The 18,092-nt window shown below is 42.0% G+C and overlaps 1 protein-coding gene across 1 annotated transcript in view; it reads right to left on the reverse strand.

Annotated features, from left to right (window-relative positions):
* PRR12 (proline rich 12) overlaps window positions 1-15,563 on the reverse strand; it is a 179,517-nt gene extending 163,954 nt beyond the window's left edge. Inside the window, exon 1 of the mRNA XM_089655172.1 lies at window positions 15,100-15,563. Within this exon, the coding sequence (XP_089511298.1) occupies window positions 15,100-15,185 (86 nt within the window). The 5' untranslated portion in view covers window positions 15,186-15,563. The remainder of the gene's footprint in view (window positions 1-15,099) is intronic.
* Between the last annotated feature and the right edge of the window lie 2,529 nt (window positions 15,564-18,092).

Consider the following 18,092-nt stretch of genomic DNA (forward strand, 5'->3'; position numbering starts at 1 on the left):
TGTATTTCTCGACTTTCCTGACCAGGCCATTTTTTGAGATACAGCGCTGTGTTACGTTAACTGACAATTGCGCGGTCATGCAACGCTGCAGCCAAATTAAATTTATGCCCTTTTTTTCCCACGAATTGAGTTTTCTTTCAGTGGTATTTGATCGCCTTTGTTTTTATTTTTTGCACTATATTAAATTTAAAAAAAAAAAAACTGACAAATTTGAGAAAAAAAATACTATTTTTGACTTTTTGCTATTAAACATGTCCAGTTAAAAAAAATTTTAAAAATCAAGTTTCATCATAAATTTAGGCCAAAATGTATTCTGCGACAGGTCTTGGCTAAAAAAAAAAAAAAACTGTAATGTCTCCCATTATATTGTAAAGTGCTGCGCAAACTGTTGGCGTATATAAATCCTGTATTATAATAATAATAATAATATATAAATCCTGTATAATAATAATAATAATATATAAATCCTGTATAATAATAATAATAATAATAATAAAAATAAGACACATGCCTGTTGACATACATTTCTTAACCTGTTGCGCTGCGTTTTACTGTGCAATGAACTAGGCTATACATCAAGGGCCAAAAAGTTTTTTTTAAATTATTATTATGATAGGAGCATTGTGCTGATCGAGTTGCATAAAAATGCAGACATGCTGCATTTTTATGCAACTCACCTGTAGGGTGTGAACGGGGCACATAGACAACAACTGTCCTTGCATTTAAATGGAAGTAAAGTCCACTTTGTCAGTTGTACCTATAGGGAAGTCTATAATAAGGCCTACCTGTAGGTACTGTGAATAGTATGTTCCTCCGGGTACTCCGGTTTCCTCCCGCACTCCAAAGACATGCTGGTAGGTTAATTGGCTCCTGTATAAATTGTCCCTAGTATGTGTATGTATGAATGTGAGTTAGGGACCTTAGATTGTACGCCTCTTGAGGGTTAGGGACTGATGTGAATGTACAATATATATGTAAAAGCGCTGCATAAAGTGACTGCACTATATAAGTACCTGAACTATATATATATATATACACGTGATTTTGAGCAGCCCTGCCGCCCTGTAATGGTTTTTCTGCTATAGCGCGGCGGGAAAGCGGCTAGTATGGGCTGCATACTTATACATTATGACCTAAACCTGCAGGGGGCCCATTATTTAATTTTTTTTTTTGGGGGGGGGCGGGGCAGATTACTACCGCTTTAATCCTCCGTTGATCTCTCCCCATAAACCCTAAGCCACTGATGCAGTGCGGAATTCGCAGCGTTTTCTGTGCAAATTCTGCACTGCATCAGAATCGCACCCCGTTCATGTGAACCGCTGCGGGTGTGTATGTTAAGTTAAACCCCCACCCCCGAAAGCAGTGCGCAAAACGCAGTGCGATGTGCAGAATCGGATCATGATGGTGTGAATACCCATGCGATCTGATTCTATGGCGGACAAAAAATATATACTGGAATTTTTTTTTTTCGGTATCTGTTGGTGCGGTGCAATTAGAGCCATACAAAATGTATGACTCCAATCGCACCGCACACAAATCGCATGTGATTTGCACAGGAATGCGATGTGGTTCTTGTATGAATCACGTGATGTTCCGCACCGCATATATGTGAACCCGGGTTAAATCAGGTGTGTCAAACTCAAGTTCATTGCAGGGCGCATCAGCATTACGGTTGCACTCAAACGGCCGGTTGCATCTGAAAGACTAGACATCCAGAGCGCGTCACCCTCCCTTACATCACAGGGCACCACCTTACCTTGTGCTGCTGCCAGGAAGAAACTGGAGGTGAAGCGGGGAAGTGGAAAGTACAGAGTCAGGAGGAGGACCAGAGGAGGGCTGGAGTCAGCTGCCAGAGCCTGAGACCAGGGTGACGAGAGACAAGGAGGTGCTGCAGCTGCACAGAGAGGCGCAGGTTCTTTAGGAGGAGTTCTATCCTCTCTGCCGCTGACTGCTGAGATGGGGGGGGGGGTGGAGGGCAGAGATAAGCCTTGCTGCAGCTGCACGCAGAAGCGAAGGATCTGGCAGAGGAGTTCTGTTCTCCTCTCTGCTGTTGACTGCTGAGACAAGGTGCTTAATTAGAAGGACATAGCCACTCGCTTTAGAATAAATTCCTATTTATTTATTTATTTATTTCAGGTACTTATATAGCGCCGTAAATTTGCGCAGCGCTTTATATATATATTGTACATTCACATCAGTCCCTAACCCTCAAGGGGTGTACAATCTAAGGTCCCTAACTCACATTCATACATACACATACTAGGGCCAACTAGTATGAGACCTGCCTGGTTCTTATGTGCTGTCCCCTAGGGATCCATGCAGTAGACCTGTCCCCATCATTTCCTCCAGCCCATCACTAACAAGCTAGAGGTGAACATGAAGATCAGCAACATGCAAGTACATGGAGAACATCCAGTACCTCATTGGCAAACAGAGAGGAAAACAATGCCAAGGGACCAGTCACCCCAGTCTGGCAAGTCTCAAACCGAAATCCATGCTCAAAGACAAGTATCTAGTCATGATTTGTCATCTACTAGAAACCGGAGAGACTGCTCTGGAGCAGGGAGGGTCTCAGAACCTCCAAAGGGCTAGTTTTACATCCTTTTAGCTTTAGGAAGCCAGACTGTGGCCAATGGGAGTAAACAATGCCTTATCCTTGGTTTTAGTGGGAGGAATGGTGGTCCATCTTTGGTGTCAGTGGGAGAAACAGTGCTGTTTTGGTGGGAGGAATAATGTCCCATTGTTAGCATCAGTGGGAGGTATTATGCCCCATTGTTGGCATCATTGGGAGGAATATTGTCTCAAGGTAGAAAACCCAGCTGTGTTAAAGTAGACGTAAACCCTAAATCAGGGGTGTCAAACTCAAGTTCATTACAGGTCGCATCAACCTTGTGGTTGCACTCAAAGAGCCAGTTGTATCTGGAAGACTAGATGTCCAGAGTGCCTCACCCTCCCCGAAATCCATGCTAAAAGACAAGTATCTAGTCATGATTTGTCATCTACTACAAACCGGAGAGACTGCTCTGGAGCAGGGAGGTCTCAGAACCTCCAAAGGGCTAGTTTTACATTCTTTTAGCTTTAGGGAGGCCAGACTGTGGCCAATGGGAGTTAACAATGCCTTATCCTTGGTTTTAGTGGGAGGAATGGTGGCCCATCTTTGGTGTCAGTGGGAGAAACAGTGCTGTTTTGGTGGGAGGAATAATGTCCCATTATTAGCATCAGTGGGAAGAATTATGCCCCATCGTTGACATCACTGGGAGGAATATTGTCTCAAGGGCTATATAAAGGCAAGTAAAGGCCTCCAGGCCACAGTTTGGAGACCAATGCTATGGAGTAAAAATTAGCTTGGGCATCCACTGAACTGACCTCTATCCCAAACTCCTTTTTCGTATGCCACTCAGCGGTGGACTGGGTTATTCCTGCTGTGAACTGCGGGGCAAAGAAGACCTGGCCTGCAGCTTATGGAAGCACAAAAAGCAGGAGTTCAGAAGCTGGGTTAGTGATGAGTTTTGAGGACTCCCAAGATACTCTAGAGTAGCTCAGTCTGCCATCAGAATTTCAGATGATTTAACACAGAATGCACACTATAAACTTCAACGCATGTTAACAAGCGTTAAATGAGCACTGACATATGCTTTTATGCCTTTCCACTGACTTAGCTCAGTGGTCTCCAAACTGTGGATCTTTGCCTACTTTTACTTGGCCCATTACTCCCCCTACTGTCAGTGCCACTGACACTGGAGCACAATTCCTCCCACTGACATCAATAATAGGGCACTATGTCTCCCACTGGCACCAGCAATGGAGCACTTTTCCTCCCACTGACACCAAAGATGGGGCACACTTTACCCCCACTGAAACAAAGATGTTTTCTACTTTCACTGGCCACAGTCCGGTCCTCTGTTTAGAAACTTTGGAGATCCCTGATTTCCTTTGTGTGAAATCCCTGGTGTTCCTTCCAGTCCCTCTGCTTTTCTGGCTGTGCCGAGAGACCATCCTGCATGCCCTCCAATGGCCAGACTTGTGCTGACTTCCCTCCCCGCACAGCCATTCACTAGGAAGATCAGTGTACTGCGGTTTTTCAATCGCCAGCTCTCTAAGTCCCTTATGCAGCTGAGAGCAGAGAATATGTGATCACACAGACACATATATATATATATTTACGCAGCGATGTGTGTGTGTATGTGTGTGTGTGTGTGTGTCACAGTGGTTAAATGGTTAGCATGTGTACCTGCCAGTACTAGGGTTGTTGCTTCCAATCCCAATCACAGCACCACCTGCCTGGAGTTTGCATGTTCTCCCTGTGCCTGCGTGGGTTTCCTCCGGGTACTCTGGTTTCCTCCCGCACTCCAAAGACATGCTGGTAGGTGAATTGGTTCCTGTCTAAGTTGGCCCTAGTATGTGTATGTGAGTTAGGGACCTTAGATTGTGCGCCCCTTGAGGGTTAGGGACTGAGGTGAATGTACAAAATATATGTAAAGCAATGTGTAAGTTGACAACATATATTTGGTTGATCACAAAAAAAAAATATATGATCTATACACATGCAGCGCTCAACAAGCTAATAATATATATGTAAAACGCTGTGTAAATTGACAGTGCTATACAAGTACCTATAATATATATGAATAAAAATTAAAAAACCCACAAACAACTAAAAAAATACTACCGTTCTTCATTATTATTATAATACAGTATTTATATAGTGCCAACAGTTTGCTCAGCGCTGTACATTATAATGGGAGACAATACATGAGACAGCACAGTAACAATACAATACAATACACGAGGGGTTCGAGGGCCCTGCTCCTTGGAGCTTACAATCTAGGAGGGAGGGGAGAGTGGTACAGGAGGAAATAGCTGTGGGTGATGGAGTGGTGGGAAGAGCGGAGGAGATGGGCAGTTAGGTGAGGGCGGGGTAGGCTTCTCTGAAGAGATGGGCTTTCAGGGTGCGCCTAAAGGTGAGGAGGGTAGCTGACAGTCTGATGGATTGGGGTAGTGAGTTCCAGAGGATGGGGGAAGCCCTGGAGAAGTCCTGGAAACGGGCATGGGAGGAGGAGACCAGGGAACTAGAGAGTAGGAGGTCTTGTGAGGAGCGGAGAGTACGTTTTGGGTGGTAGATGGATATCAGGTCACTGATGTAGTTTGGGGCAGTGTTATGGACAGCTTTGTACGTCAATGTTAATAGTTTGAATTTTATGCGTTGGGCAATTGGAAGCCAGTGGAGGGATTGGCAGAGGGGGGTGTCGGATACAGAGTGGTTAGTAAGGTGGATGAGTCTGGCCGCAGAATTCAGGATAGACTGAAACGGGGATAGCCTGTGTTGAGGTCGGCCAGTGAGGAGGGAGTTACAGTAGTCAAGTCGTGATATAATAAGGGAGTGAAGGAGTTGCTTTGTAGTTTCCGGAGTTAAGAATGTGCGGATTTTGGAGATGTTGCGGAGGTGGAGTCTGCATGGGTTTGTCAGCGATTGGACCTGGGGGCTGGAAAAACAGATTGTAGTCTAGGATGACACCAAGTACTCTGGCTTGCGGGGTGGGGCTGATGGTGGCATTGGTCGTGATGGAGAGGTTGGGGGGGGGGGGCAGGCTGGGGGGAAAACTAGGAGCTCGGTTTTGGCAAGGTTTAATTTGAGGAAGTGGAGTGACATCCAGTCTCATATGTCGTTATGTCATTAAGGGTTCATATACCCTACTGCAGCTTCCATTGGATTTTTTGTGTATTTTGTATTGTAACCCACCTAAAAATCCAATATATTTTTCAACTACCCCTTTGTGGCTTTTTAAAAGCTTTCAGACCTATAGTATATTCATATGGTACATTAGACTTGCACTGCATTGGTGGCAGAAAAGCATCCAAACGCTCATGTTCTTTGGGCAGCATTGTGCCCATGGTTCGCCAACTCTTCCTGGGCTAAGGGGAAGCAGTGAAAGAATTAGAGTGCTGTGGCCTACACATCACATTCACCATTCGACCTGCCATGCCACACATCTGGAGCACTTACCACCAACATTTTATGGAGTGTACAGACGTCTGGGTCAGTGCACACAATTAGATACTTCTTCTGGAGGACGCCTGGTAAGACCTTTATCAAGCAGTGTGTGGATGAGGCCTACGTGGTGGACAAGCAATCGCTATACAGAGGAACACCAAAGACAACCCTAACAGGAAGGAGTAACAATGACAATGGCATCTGAGTAGCAACTCATAAAAGTAGACCACAAGAAGGAGAACAGAGGGGGGGGGGGGGGGTTCTGGGAGAAGGCACTGGCATGCTTCTGTTCCATCAATTAGGCTCTTGTAACATGGTTTCATTCAGACACCAGAATAAAAGGGATAGCTTGGGTGTCTACAGCATGGTATCACCTAGAACCCTGGTGCCCAACCTGCAGTCCTTTGGTTTGGAACTTTTGTCACTTATTCAAACCAACGGAGGAAAAAAAATTTCTTTACACTGGAGTTGGTTTACTAAAACTGGAGATTGCAAAATCTGGTGCAACTGTGCATGGTAGCCAATCAGCTTCTAACTTTTTTCAATTAAGCTTTGACCATAAAACCTGGAAGCCGATTGGTTTCTATTCAGAGGGGCACCAGATTTTGCACTCTCCAGTTTTAGTAAACCAACCCCACTGTTCGTTTAGTTTTTGTTTTCTCTTGTTTTTTTCTGTCTTGTCCAACTCGTTTCTTGTTGTTTGTCCCTCTGAACTTTTATTGTGGAACTTGTCGAGAGAAAACTCAAAATGTGGCACCAGTACATGAAAAGCAGGCTCATGTAGTGGGTCTCTAGTCTGACCCAGTCTCCAACAACTTCTATAGCTGACTGCAAGTGTCCAGGAAAAGATGGCAACCCTGATTTCATTAGAGACCTACAGCATCCGAATAGAAAAGCAAAGACGTGGTGCACCCTTTCCAGATTTACCATAATTTTTTTTTCCAAGGCAGTCTAACCAGTTGGCACAGGTAATGCCTCCACTTTTTTAAATGCTTCTTAAGCGCAGTAAAAATAATAAATTGTTCATTTCACAGATCTCCAGTACGTGTAAGGTCACAGCTTGTTGGGTTTCCTGAACAGCAAAACAGTTGTGAAGCATTCACAACCGTCGTCATAGAATAATGAGTCATAAGGTCGTCTCCTGTCTGCAGCATTTAGTTGGTTTTCAACAAACTTTTCAGCCTCGTTGAAGCCTTAGGCCGCAGCTACGTTGTAGATTTTCTATTGTGCAAATAATGGTTTGCTAATTTCCACCTGTGAGAGATTTTGATAATTGTGAGAAATGCTATGGAAGTGCATGATCTCAGAAAGTCAATGGTGGACCTTTAACCATTAAAACAGCTTTTTTTTTTTACTCCTGGGTCCTCCCTCCTCTCTTTTCCAAAATTAGATAATTTTTCCTAATTTTTTAGAAAGGTTTCTGTGGTACTGCACAGGTGCTGCAGGTATCAATGTCCCAGGTGCCAGGGTCTGTTTGCATGCCTAGGAATTCCCCATTCATGCATAGATGTGCTCGGGGCCATGGATAAGGTTGTACCACCAGTCCTCTTGGATGGGGCCCTGGCCAGTAGATGGGCCTAGGCAGCTAGGTGATGTGAGCAGGAAGGGTGATCAGCATGGTGGAGGGGCAATTACTGGAATGGATCCCTTGTATGGTACGTTTCCCCCTGCTACTCAGGCCCCCCCTGTGTGCCCCATAGTGTTTCCAGTCTCCCTCCACTCCTTCCCGATGGATCCCGTGTATGGCTCAGTGATTGGTTCCAGTAATTGCCCCCTGCTGCACCCATCACCCTCCCTGTGCACTGTACATTTCCCCCTGCTACTCAGGCCCCCCTGTGTGCCCCCATAGTGCTTCCAGTCTCCCTCCACTCCTTCCCAATGGATCCCTTGTATGGCTCAGTGATTGCCCCTAGCTGCACCCATCACCCTCCCTGTGCACTGTACGTTTCCCCCTGCTACTCAGCCCCCCTGTGTGCCCCCATGTTGTTTCCAGTCTCCCTCCACTCCTTCCCAATGGATCCCTTGTATGGCTCGGTGATTGGTTTCAGTAATTGCCCCCTGCTGCACCCATCACCTTCCATGTGCACTGTACATTTCCCCCTGCTGCACAGGTCCCCCTGTGTGCCCCCATGGTGTTTCCAGTCTCCCTCCACTCCTTCCCAATGGATCCCTTGTATGGCTTGGTGATTGGTTCCAGTAATTGCCCCCTGCTGCACCCATCACCCTCCCTGTGCACTGTACATTTCCCCCTGCTGCTCAGGCCCCCCTGTGTGCCCCCATAGTGCTTCCAGTCTCCCTCCACTCCTTCTCAACAGCAGCTGCAAGCAGACAATAAAATCCCTCAGGATGAAGCGAGGGGGAAGGGTCCGGTAAATATGAATGATTGAACACAATGAATGATTGGTACCGATCACTTGCGGTGTTCATTCAAAGTAAACTGTGTCTTTTTGGGAAGGGAGGGGGTCCTGTCAGGTTGGCTGTATGGGGCCCCGTGGTTTCTAGCCCTGAATATGCTGCAGGTCCCAAAGACTGACAAAGGCCTTCAGCACAATCGTTGCATGCACGAAATATCTGAAGATGGTGTGGCAGGATGAAAACATCACGGCGTTGAAGTTCCCTTTTATCTAAATGAGGCTTCTGCTGGCCATATACAGCAAGGCTTTATTCAGATTAGAACAGATAGTAAATTTGTTGATCTAACTAATTGACGAGGTAGGCCATAACTCTACGGGTACATTTCACTGCTCTGACAAATCAAATCTGAAAACAAAAATGTGTACAGACTATTAAAGAGTACTCTTGGGCTGCCCATGGACATTAGACAGTGGTCAGACATGCACATGCGATCCAATCGCCATCAGTGTAGCTAATCTTCCCATGGACCTAGAGCACTTAATAGACTTGCAAGGTCGGCTCTCCTGACCTAGCAAGTCTAAGTCAATTCAGAGTCTCTAAGCGGCACTGGCAGCCTCTACCGCCAGCGCCACTTATTTAAGGTCGTGTTTGGCTGTTGCTCCTTTGCAATGAGACTAGCTCACACTACAAGAGCATGCATACCCATGCACGGACGATTTGAATAAAGAAAATATAAAATTCTTCTAGCAAATGAATGGAGAGGTTGCATATTGTTCGGCTATCTCACATGTGCCCAGATTAAACTGCACAAATCCATAAAGTCCTGTACACGCAGGCATTAAAAGGAATGAGACAAATACAGAGGCTGCCATCATGGACCTTCTTCTGAAAATGCTAATTGCCTGACTGTCTACTGGCTTCTATTCTTTCAGAGATATCGTCTTTAACGAACACGCAAGAGAGAGCTTGGATCAGCATGATTGTCAGGAAACCAATTCTTTTGAAAAGGAGGAGGTCAACAATGGCAACCTCCATAAGTCCAAAGGGCTCAATGCACACCAGTGTCCTTCATGAATGTTATCCAGAGCATGTCGGCTTCTCAACACCGCAGGCCTCTATTCAACATTATCGAACGAGCCTCTCAATAGGAAGGTGACTGTGCACCAATGGAACGCAGCCCAAGCCGCACATGAGTAGTACATATTCAATATATACCCAGCCAAACTACACATAGCCAACACCACACCTGTGCCTTCATACGGAGTCAACTTTCAGAAGTCCATCCAATGGAAAGACTTTATCACTTGCCAAAAGATTAAAAATCAGACCCGTGCTTCCTTTACTTTTGTACCCGTTCCCTGGATGAGAGTCCTACTTCTTTCTATATTTCACTGCCAACTAACCCTAAAAGAACTCAATATCTATGAATCAGAAAGTTCATACCATTTCCAGCTTAGACCTGGTTCACACTGCTTCGACTTATCATGCGACTTGTAACACCAAAGTTGTGCAAGAAGTCAAAACATAATATTTTTTTCAATGAGCGCCATCTAAATCAATGCGACTCAAGCTGCAGCAACAGAAATAAAAAAAGAAAAGAAAAGGGTTCTACTACTTTTCTGTGAGTTTGGTGATTGTAAGCTCGAAAGAGCAGGGACCTCAATCCCCTCATGTTTTGCATTGTATTGTTGTTGTTCTGTCACATGTTCTGTCCCCCTTTGTAATGTACAGCGCTGAGCGAACTATTGGCGCTTTATAAATACTGTATAATAATAACGTGAGTGCCATAGCAAGTCGCACGACTTTGATGTAGCCGCTGTGTGAACTGAGCCTTATTCTGCACCCTGGGACTTCCCTAGTTATGCATCACTATTATTATATATTATTATTATTATTATACAGTATTTATAAAGCGCCAATAGTTCGCTCAGCGCTGTACATTACAAAGGGGGACATCACTACTAAATTGACACTAAGCCCGGGTTCACACTGATGCGATGACCAGTTTCTGTGCGATTTCTGCACATCACAGTCGCACCCCATTCATGCAAACTACTGCAGGTGCGTATGTTAAGTTAACAACACCCCGAAATCGGTTTGCAAAACGCAGTGCGATGTGCAGAATCGGATCATGATGGTGTGAATACCCATGCGATCTGATTCTATGGCGGACAAAAAATATATACTGGAATTTTTTTTTTATTCCGGTGGTATTTGCTCGCCTATGCGGTTTTTATTTTTTGTACTATAAACAAAAAAAGACCGACAATTTTGAGAAAAAAAAAATATATATATATCCAGTAAAAAAAAAAAATCAAATTTCATCATAAATTTAGGCCAAAATATATTCTGCTACATGTCTTTGCTATTAAAAAAAACCCCAATACGTTTAAATTAGTTAGTTCACGTGAAAGTTAGAGCATTTACAAATGGCGGTATAGGTACTGGGATTTTTTTTTTATACTAGTAATTGCGGCGATCAGCGACTGATAGTGGGACTGCGGCGAGCATTCTGACACTGGGGGGGGGGGGGACTAACTTGGTGTCACTGACATCTCCAGTGAGTTCAATATAGTGATCAGTGCTAATAAAAAGCACTGACACTGTACTAATGGCACTGGGCAGGAAGGACTTGACATCTGGGGCAATCAAAGGGTTAACTGTGTGCCGTGTGTGTGCTTTACACTGTAAACACACTGCTTTGTATGGCTGTGCTATGCAGAGCCATACAAAGCAGTGTTCAGGAGCTGACAGGGGAGAGATCTGAGGAGGGGTTTTCTCAGCTAACTACACCCTCCTGCATGGATGCCTGAGCTAAGGGCAGATGGATTGCTACACGAATCATCTGCCCTTACTCAAGATGGCCACGGCTAGAAATGCTGGGGGGGGGGGAATGCAAAATGATTCCTCAACAAAATAAGGCATTAAGACATGGATAGAGGAGTCTGCTTTAAATAGTAAAAACAATTAAACTAATTAAAAATTAAAATAAAGCTTTTAGTTTGCGGTACTCAGATACACTGCAATTCAGCTTGACGCGCGAATATAAGCAAACTGCCTTTACGCGGTTTAGCCACATTTACGTGCATTCGATTTCCTACTCGGATCCTGGATGCGCAGAATTCTATATCCTTTAAGCGCAGGTAAATGCACAGTGTGAATGACACCATTATAAAATATTTTTATGCATCTAGAAATGTCCCATAAAAAGCTTATAAATGTACATTTGTCCACGGCAAGATCCAAGGGAAAAGAAAAAAAAACAAAAAAACTATAAAATATACAAATGTGATTTTCAAAGAAAACCAAAAGCCACATATACATTAATACCATAATTTACCAGGATTTCAACCAATAGGAATACAAAGATCACTACACCATTGATCACCAGCTATGTATACATGTCTTAATTTCACACCAGCTATCAGATCACTGAATTTCATTCTACAGGCTGAAGCATATAAAAAAAAACAAAAAACAAATAAAAACACATAATCCCGGTTGATAGGAAGCTTTAATAGTATGAAATTCTCAGCTTTTCCTGTAAACGTAAAGCTTGACCCACCCCCTCCTGTTTCTCAAGCCTCCTTATTACTCCTTAACATGATAGACAACCTCTCCGACCAATAGGAGGTCTCAGACAGAGGGAAGAGGCAAGGCCAAGCTTACGATTTCAGAAAAAAAAAAAAAGAGCGATTTACATACATATTTTCAGCTGTTATCTCTGAATCTACCCTTCACAAGTGGCTTTCACTGATGGTCCGAGTTTTTTTTTGTTCCTCCCCAATAGCCTGAACTGGGTAATATGGTATACATTTGCTTTATTAGGTCTGAAGCACATTGACCCAAAGCATGTGTATTGTTATTACTCAGCAATATTTGTATATTATTGATTACCACTGTTAATGATAATCATTAAAATATATTACTGATATTAATATTTATTTACAGATTAACTATTAATCAGTAATATTCTGTAATAAAAATATCACCGATATAAAATTATATTAATATATTCAGTAATATTTTATTACAGTATATTATTACCATTAATAATAATGATAATCAGTGAAAGAAATATAATACTGACATATTATATTTTTTTCCATTATTAACATTAATCATACTACAACATATCACTGATATTATAATTATTTCAGTAATATATTTGACTGATTATTATTAACAGAAATAACCAATAATATGTTATTACAGTACATTACCATTAATAATGATAATCACTGAAAGAAATAATACTGACATATTATATTTTTTTTCCACTATTAACATTAATCAAACTGTAACATATTACTGATATTATAATTATTATTTCAGTAATATATTTGACTGATTATTATTAACAGAAATAACCAGCAATATGTTATTACAGTACATTACCATTAATAATGATAATCACTGAAAGAAATAATACTGACATATTATATTTTTTTCCAATATTAATATTAATCATACTGTAACATATTACTGATATTATAATTAATATTTCAGTAATATATTTGACTAATTATTATTAACAGAAATAACCAATAATATGTTATTACAGTACATTACCATTAATAATGATAATCAGTAAAATAAATAATACTGACATATTATATTTTTTTCCACTATTAACATTAATATTAATCATACTGTAACATATTACTGATATTATAATTATTATTATTTCAGTAATATATTTGACTGATTATTAACAGAAATAACCAGTAATATATTGTACCAATAAAAAATAATTATATATTGTTATAAATATTATGATTTCAAATAATAAAAAATATATATAATTTTCAACACATGTTCTTGATAATGGTTAAGACAAAATAAGAAATACTGATAACCAATAATCCTTGGTCTGCCAGTTTACAAGCACAATAAACCTCATATAGGAAAAAAAAAAAAGTAACAATGCAATGTGACAAAAAAGACAAAATAAAAAATACAAAGTAACCAATCATTCTTGGTCTGCCAGGGTACAGGCATGATAAACCTCCTAAAAATATGTAACAATAACAATAGGAAAAACTAGAACAACAAAAACACAAAATAAAAAAAAACAAATAAAAATGTATTTAGTCTGACAGAGTACAGACATGCTAAACCTCAAAAATATTTATCAGTAACCATGGAGGAAAAAAAAAACAAACAAAAACCCCACAAGAACAGTAAAGCTGCCATACACAGACAGCCAATTACCAGAGGTGTGATACTACTGAATTATCAACTGCGAGACATCTTCCCTATCTGCAAACCGGGGAAATAAAATATATATTTTCCCTAACGCCAGTACTTATGCTGTCATTTCCTATTCCACATGTAACCACTCCATTAAATAGCTGTACAGGACAATCAGCAAATTCAGGAGCCCCCTCCCCCCCAGTGTTCTGATGCTTGACTGTTTCACATGCAGATTAGGCCTCACCAAAAAAAAAAAAAAAAAAATTATATATATATATCAGTTTACAGCTACCTAAACAGGAATAAAAAAATTTTTTTTTTGACTCAGCCCTGATGCATCCTATTTCCTATTTGGAAATGTTTTTTTTTGTATTTTATTTAAAATAAAATAGCAGCAGACAGGCACAAGCATCCATTGTCAGAATCTCAGGATACTAATTGCCTCCACTGCAATCCCTTCTCTCCTGTCTTCCATCTTTCCTCTTCCCCCCCTTGCAGATCAGCTTCCAGCTTGCAAAAAAAAAAAAAAAAAAAAAAAGGGATGGAGCATTAGAGCCAGCTTCCCTCTCCTAACCCAATTCCGCAGTCTGCTAGGAAACCATGGGGCATGTGAGCTTTTCCTGCAATTAATACCAACTTAGAAGGGGGAGGGAGCATGACCACTTAGACCCCACCCCCCTCAACACCTGGCCTTTGCACTGAATATGCAAAAATAAACAAACCTTGCATTCAGCAAAAAAAATAAATAAAATAAAAATAAATAAAAATGCATGGCATCATTGTCAATGAATTATTACCCCCCCCCCCTTTTTTTTTTTTTTCTTCTTCTTCCTAATCAATTAAAGCAGCAGCAGCATTTCCACCAAAAAATGCAAAGCTACCCACAGACAATAGGGGCTAATTAGGATCACTCTCTCCCTGCAAGCTCTAGTCCTCTAAGGCCACCCTATTCTATTTTTTTGTTGTATTTCCATAAATGCAACCCCCCCCCCTTTTTTTTGTGTGTTTCTACCATCCCATCCCCCCTTCTCTCTTCTCTTCTCCAGCAAGCAGAAAGAATGAAGCAAAATGGAAGGAAATCCCTTTTTTTTTTTTTTGCTTGCAACGTGCTCCCTGCTGCAGACTGCAGGCCTGATACAGACAGGGCTGGCTTCATTCTTTTTTTTCCCTCCCTCCCTTTGCTCTCTCTCTCTCTTTTGCAACCATCAAGGAATTTGATGCGGGAGGGCTCTTGTTTGCACTTGGAAATGTCTAGGGGGGGGGGGGGGTGGGGGCACCCTAAAAATGTAAAAAAAAAAAAAAAAAGTAAAAAAAAGAGATGTTATACAAGCTTGTATAGCGGCACCCTAGGCTGTAGCGTACCCTCCCCCCTTCTCTTTGGCAGGGCCAGAAATCTGTGCAGTTTGCAATATCAAAGCACAAAGCTGACCACCAGCAGCCATCCGACCCCCCCCCCCCCCCATCCCCCGACAATTGCACTTTATTTTGCAATTATTAAGCTGCCTTTTGTTTTTATTTTTTTTTATTATTATATATATATTTTATGTTGCTCCTACCTTGCTTTGGCCGTCCTGTCGTAACTCCATCCTGTTCCAGCCCCCAAAGGATCTCCAAATCCAGCCGTCGGATAATTCCTATCCATTAATTTCTTTGTCGGATTTTTGTTGGATTAATTTTTGCCTTTATTTATTATTATTCTTTTTTATTTATTTTTTTTTTTCCTTTCGCCCTCCTGCTCCGAGAATTGCCTCTTGCTGCCTTTTCTCTGTTCTCCTCTCTGCGATCCAGCGAAGAAGAAGCGAGGAGTCAGATAATGTGTTTGTTTCGGGGCACCTCCCGTGCAGCCCCCGCGGGAGAACAGGCGAGCCCCCTGGAAGGCTCGGTGAGCAGCCCCTGTGTCTCTGGATGGCAGACGGGGTTTGTTTTTTTTCTCATGGTGCAGCCATTTTTGCAGTCTCTCTATGTGTCTATTTCAGCTTCCCAGCATACATTTCAGTGAACTGTACAAAGGGGGAGGGGAGGGAGGAAGGCAGGAGGGAGAGAGAGAGAGGCAGACAGAGAGAGGGTGAGCCTCCCCTCCTGCCACCACGCAGAGCCAGGGAGGAGGAGGATGGAGGAGGAGGAGGAAGGGGGCTGAGACAGGCTAAAATTACACTACATCTCAGCCACCACAATCAGCCTCACTGGGAGAAGAGACACTGAAAACCAGCCACACATACACAGAGGAGCCATCTGTGCTGACACTGACTACACACCAACCATCCCTCCCAACACAGCTCTGCAGGCCTCCTCCATTCACTGAATGCAAGGCACAGGCAGGGAGCAAACACATGCAGCTAGCTATAGACATGTAGATCAGGATTGCTACTTGCAGGGATTGAAACTTATAAACTATTATTGAATACAAGCTCTCAGTATGTAGCTAATAGATGTAACATTTTGCTCTGTTCACTGAATGCAAGGCACAGATCTGGAGCAAAGTGATGCAGGCTTGGTCCATTCACTAAATGCAAGACACAGGGATCAACCATATACAGACTGGAGACTTTTAGCTATATCAGGATTGCTCCAGTCACTGAATGCAAGACACAGATCTGGAGCAAAGTGATGCTCCATTCACTGAATGCAAGACACAGATCTGGAGCAAAGTGATGCTCCATTCACTGAATGCAAGACACAGATCTGGAGCAAAGTGATGCAGGCTGGGTATTTTTATTTGCAAGCTATAGACATGTAGATCAGGATTGCTACTTCCATGGATTGCAACCTATAGATTATTATAGAATACAATGACAATATGTAGCCAATAGATGTAACATTTGCTCCATTCACTGAATGCAAGACACATCTGGAGCAAAGTGATGCTCCATTCACTGAATGCAAGACACAGATCTGGAGAAAAGACATGCAGGCTAGATATTTTTATTGATTGCAAGCTATAGACATGTAGATCAGGATTGCTACTTGCATGGATTGCAAGCTATAGACTAATATTGAATACAAGCTCTCAGTATGTAGCTAATAGATGTAACATTTTGCTCTGTTCACTGAATGCAAGGCACAGATCTGGAGCAAAGTGATGCAGGCTTGGTCCATTCACTAAATGCAAGACACAGGGATCAGACATATACAGGCTGGAGACTTTTAGCTATATTGGGATTGCTCCAGTCACTAAATGCAAGACACAGATCTGGAGCAAAGTCAAGCAGGCTGGAGACTTTTAGCTATATCAGGATTGCTACTTGCATGGATTACAAGCTATAGATTATTATTGACTACAGGCTGTCAATATGTAGCTAATAGATGTAACATTTGCTCCATGCACTAAATGCAAGACACAGATCTGGAGCAAAGACATGCAGGCTGGATATTTGTATTGATTGCAAGCTATAGACCTGTAGATCAGGATTGCTACTTCTATGGATTGAAACCTATAAACTATTATTGAATAAAAGCTCTCAGTATGTAGCTAATAGATGTAACATTTTGCTCAGATCACTGAATGCAAGGCACAGATCTGGAGCAAAGTGATGCAGGCTTGGTCCATTCACTAAATGCAAGACATAGGGATCAAACATATACAGGCTGGAGACTTTTAGCTATATCAGGATTGCTACTTGCATGGATTGCAAGCTATAGATTATTATTGAATACAAGCTGTCAATATGTAGCTAATAGGTGTAACATTTGCTCCATTCACTAAATGCAAGACAGAGATCTGGAGCAAAGACATGCAGGCTGGATATTTGTATTGATTGAAAGCTATAGACATGTAGATCAGAATTGCTACTTGCATGGATTGCACCCTATAAACTATTATTGAATACAAGCTCTCAGTATGTAGCTAATAGATGTAACATTTGCTCCATTCACTGAATGCAAGGCACAGGCAGGGAGCAAACCCATGCAGCTAGCTATGGACATGTAGATCAGGATTGCTACTTCCATGGATTGCAAGCTATAGATTATTATTGAAGGCAATGTCAATATGTAGCTAATAGATGTAACATTTGCTCCATTCACTGAATGCAAGGCACAGGCAGGGAGCAAACGCATGCAGCTAGCTATGGACATGTAGATCAGGATTGCTACTTCCATGGATTGCAAGCTATAGATTATTATTGAAGGCAATGTCAATATGTAGCTAATAGATGTAACATTTGCTCCATTCACTGAATGCAAGACACAGATCTGGAGAAAAGACATGCAGGCTGGATATTTTTATTGATTGCAAGATATAGACATGTATATCAGGATTGCTACTGGCATGGATTGCAAACTATAAACTATTATTGAATAGAAGCTCCCACTATGTAGCTAATAGATGTAACATTTGCTCCATTCACTGAATGCAAGGCACAGATTTGGAGCAAAGTGATGCAGGCTTGCTCTATTCACTGAATGCAAGACACAGGGATCAAACATATACAGGCTGGAGACTTTTAGCTATATCAGGATTGCTACTTGCATGGATTGCAAGCTATAGGTTATTATTGACTACAGGCTGTCAATGTGTAGCTAATAGATAGTGTAGCTAACATTTGTTCCA

The sequence above is a fragment of the Staurois parvus genome, unplaced genomic scaffold, assembly GCF_062004578.1.
Source record: "Staurois parvus isolate SC_StPar_1 unplaced genomic scaffold, SC_StPar_1.0 ptg000827l, whole genome shotgun sequence".
Taxonomy (NCBI): domain Eukaryota; kingdom Metazoa; phylum Chordata; class Amphibia; order Anura; family Ranidae; genus Staurois; species Staurois parvus.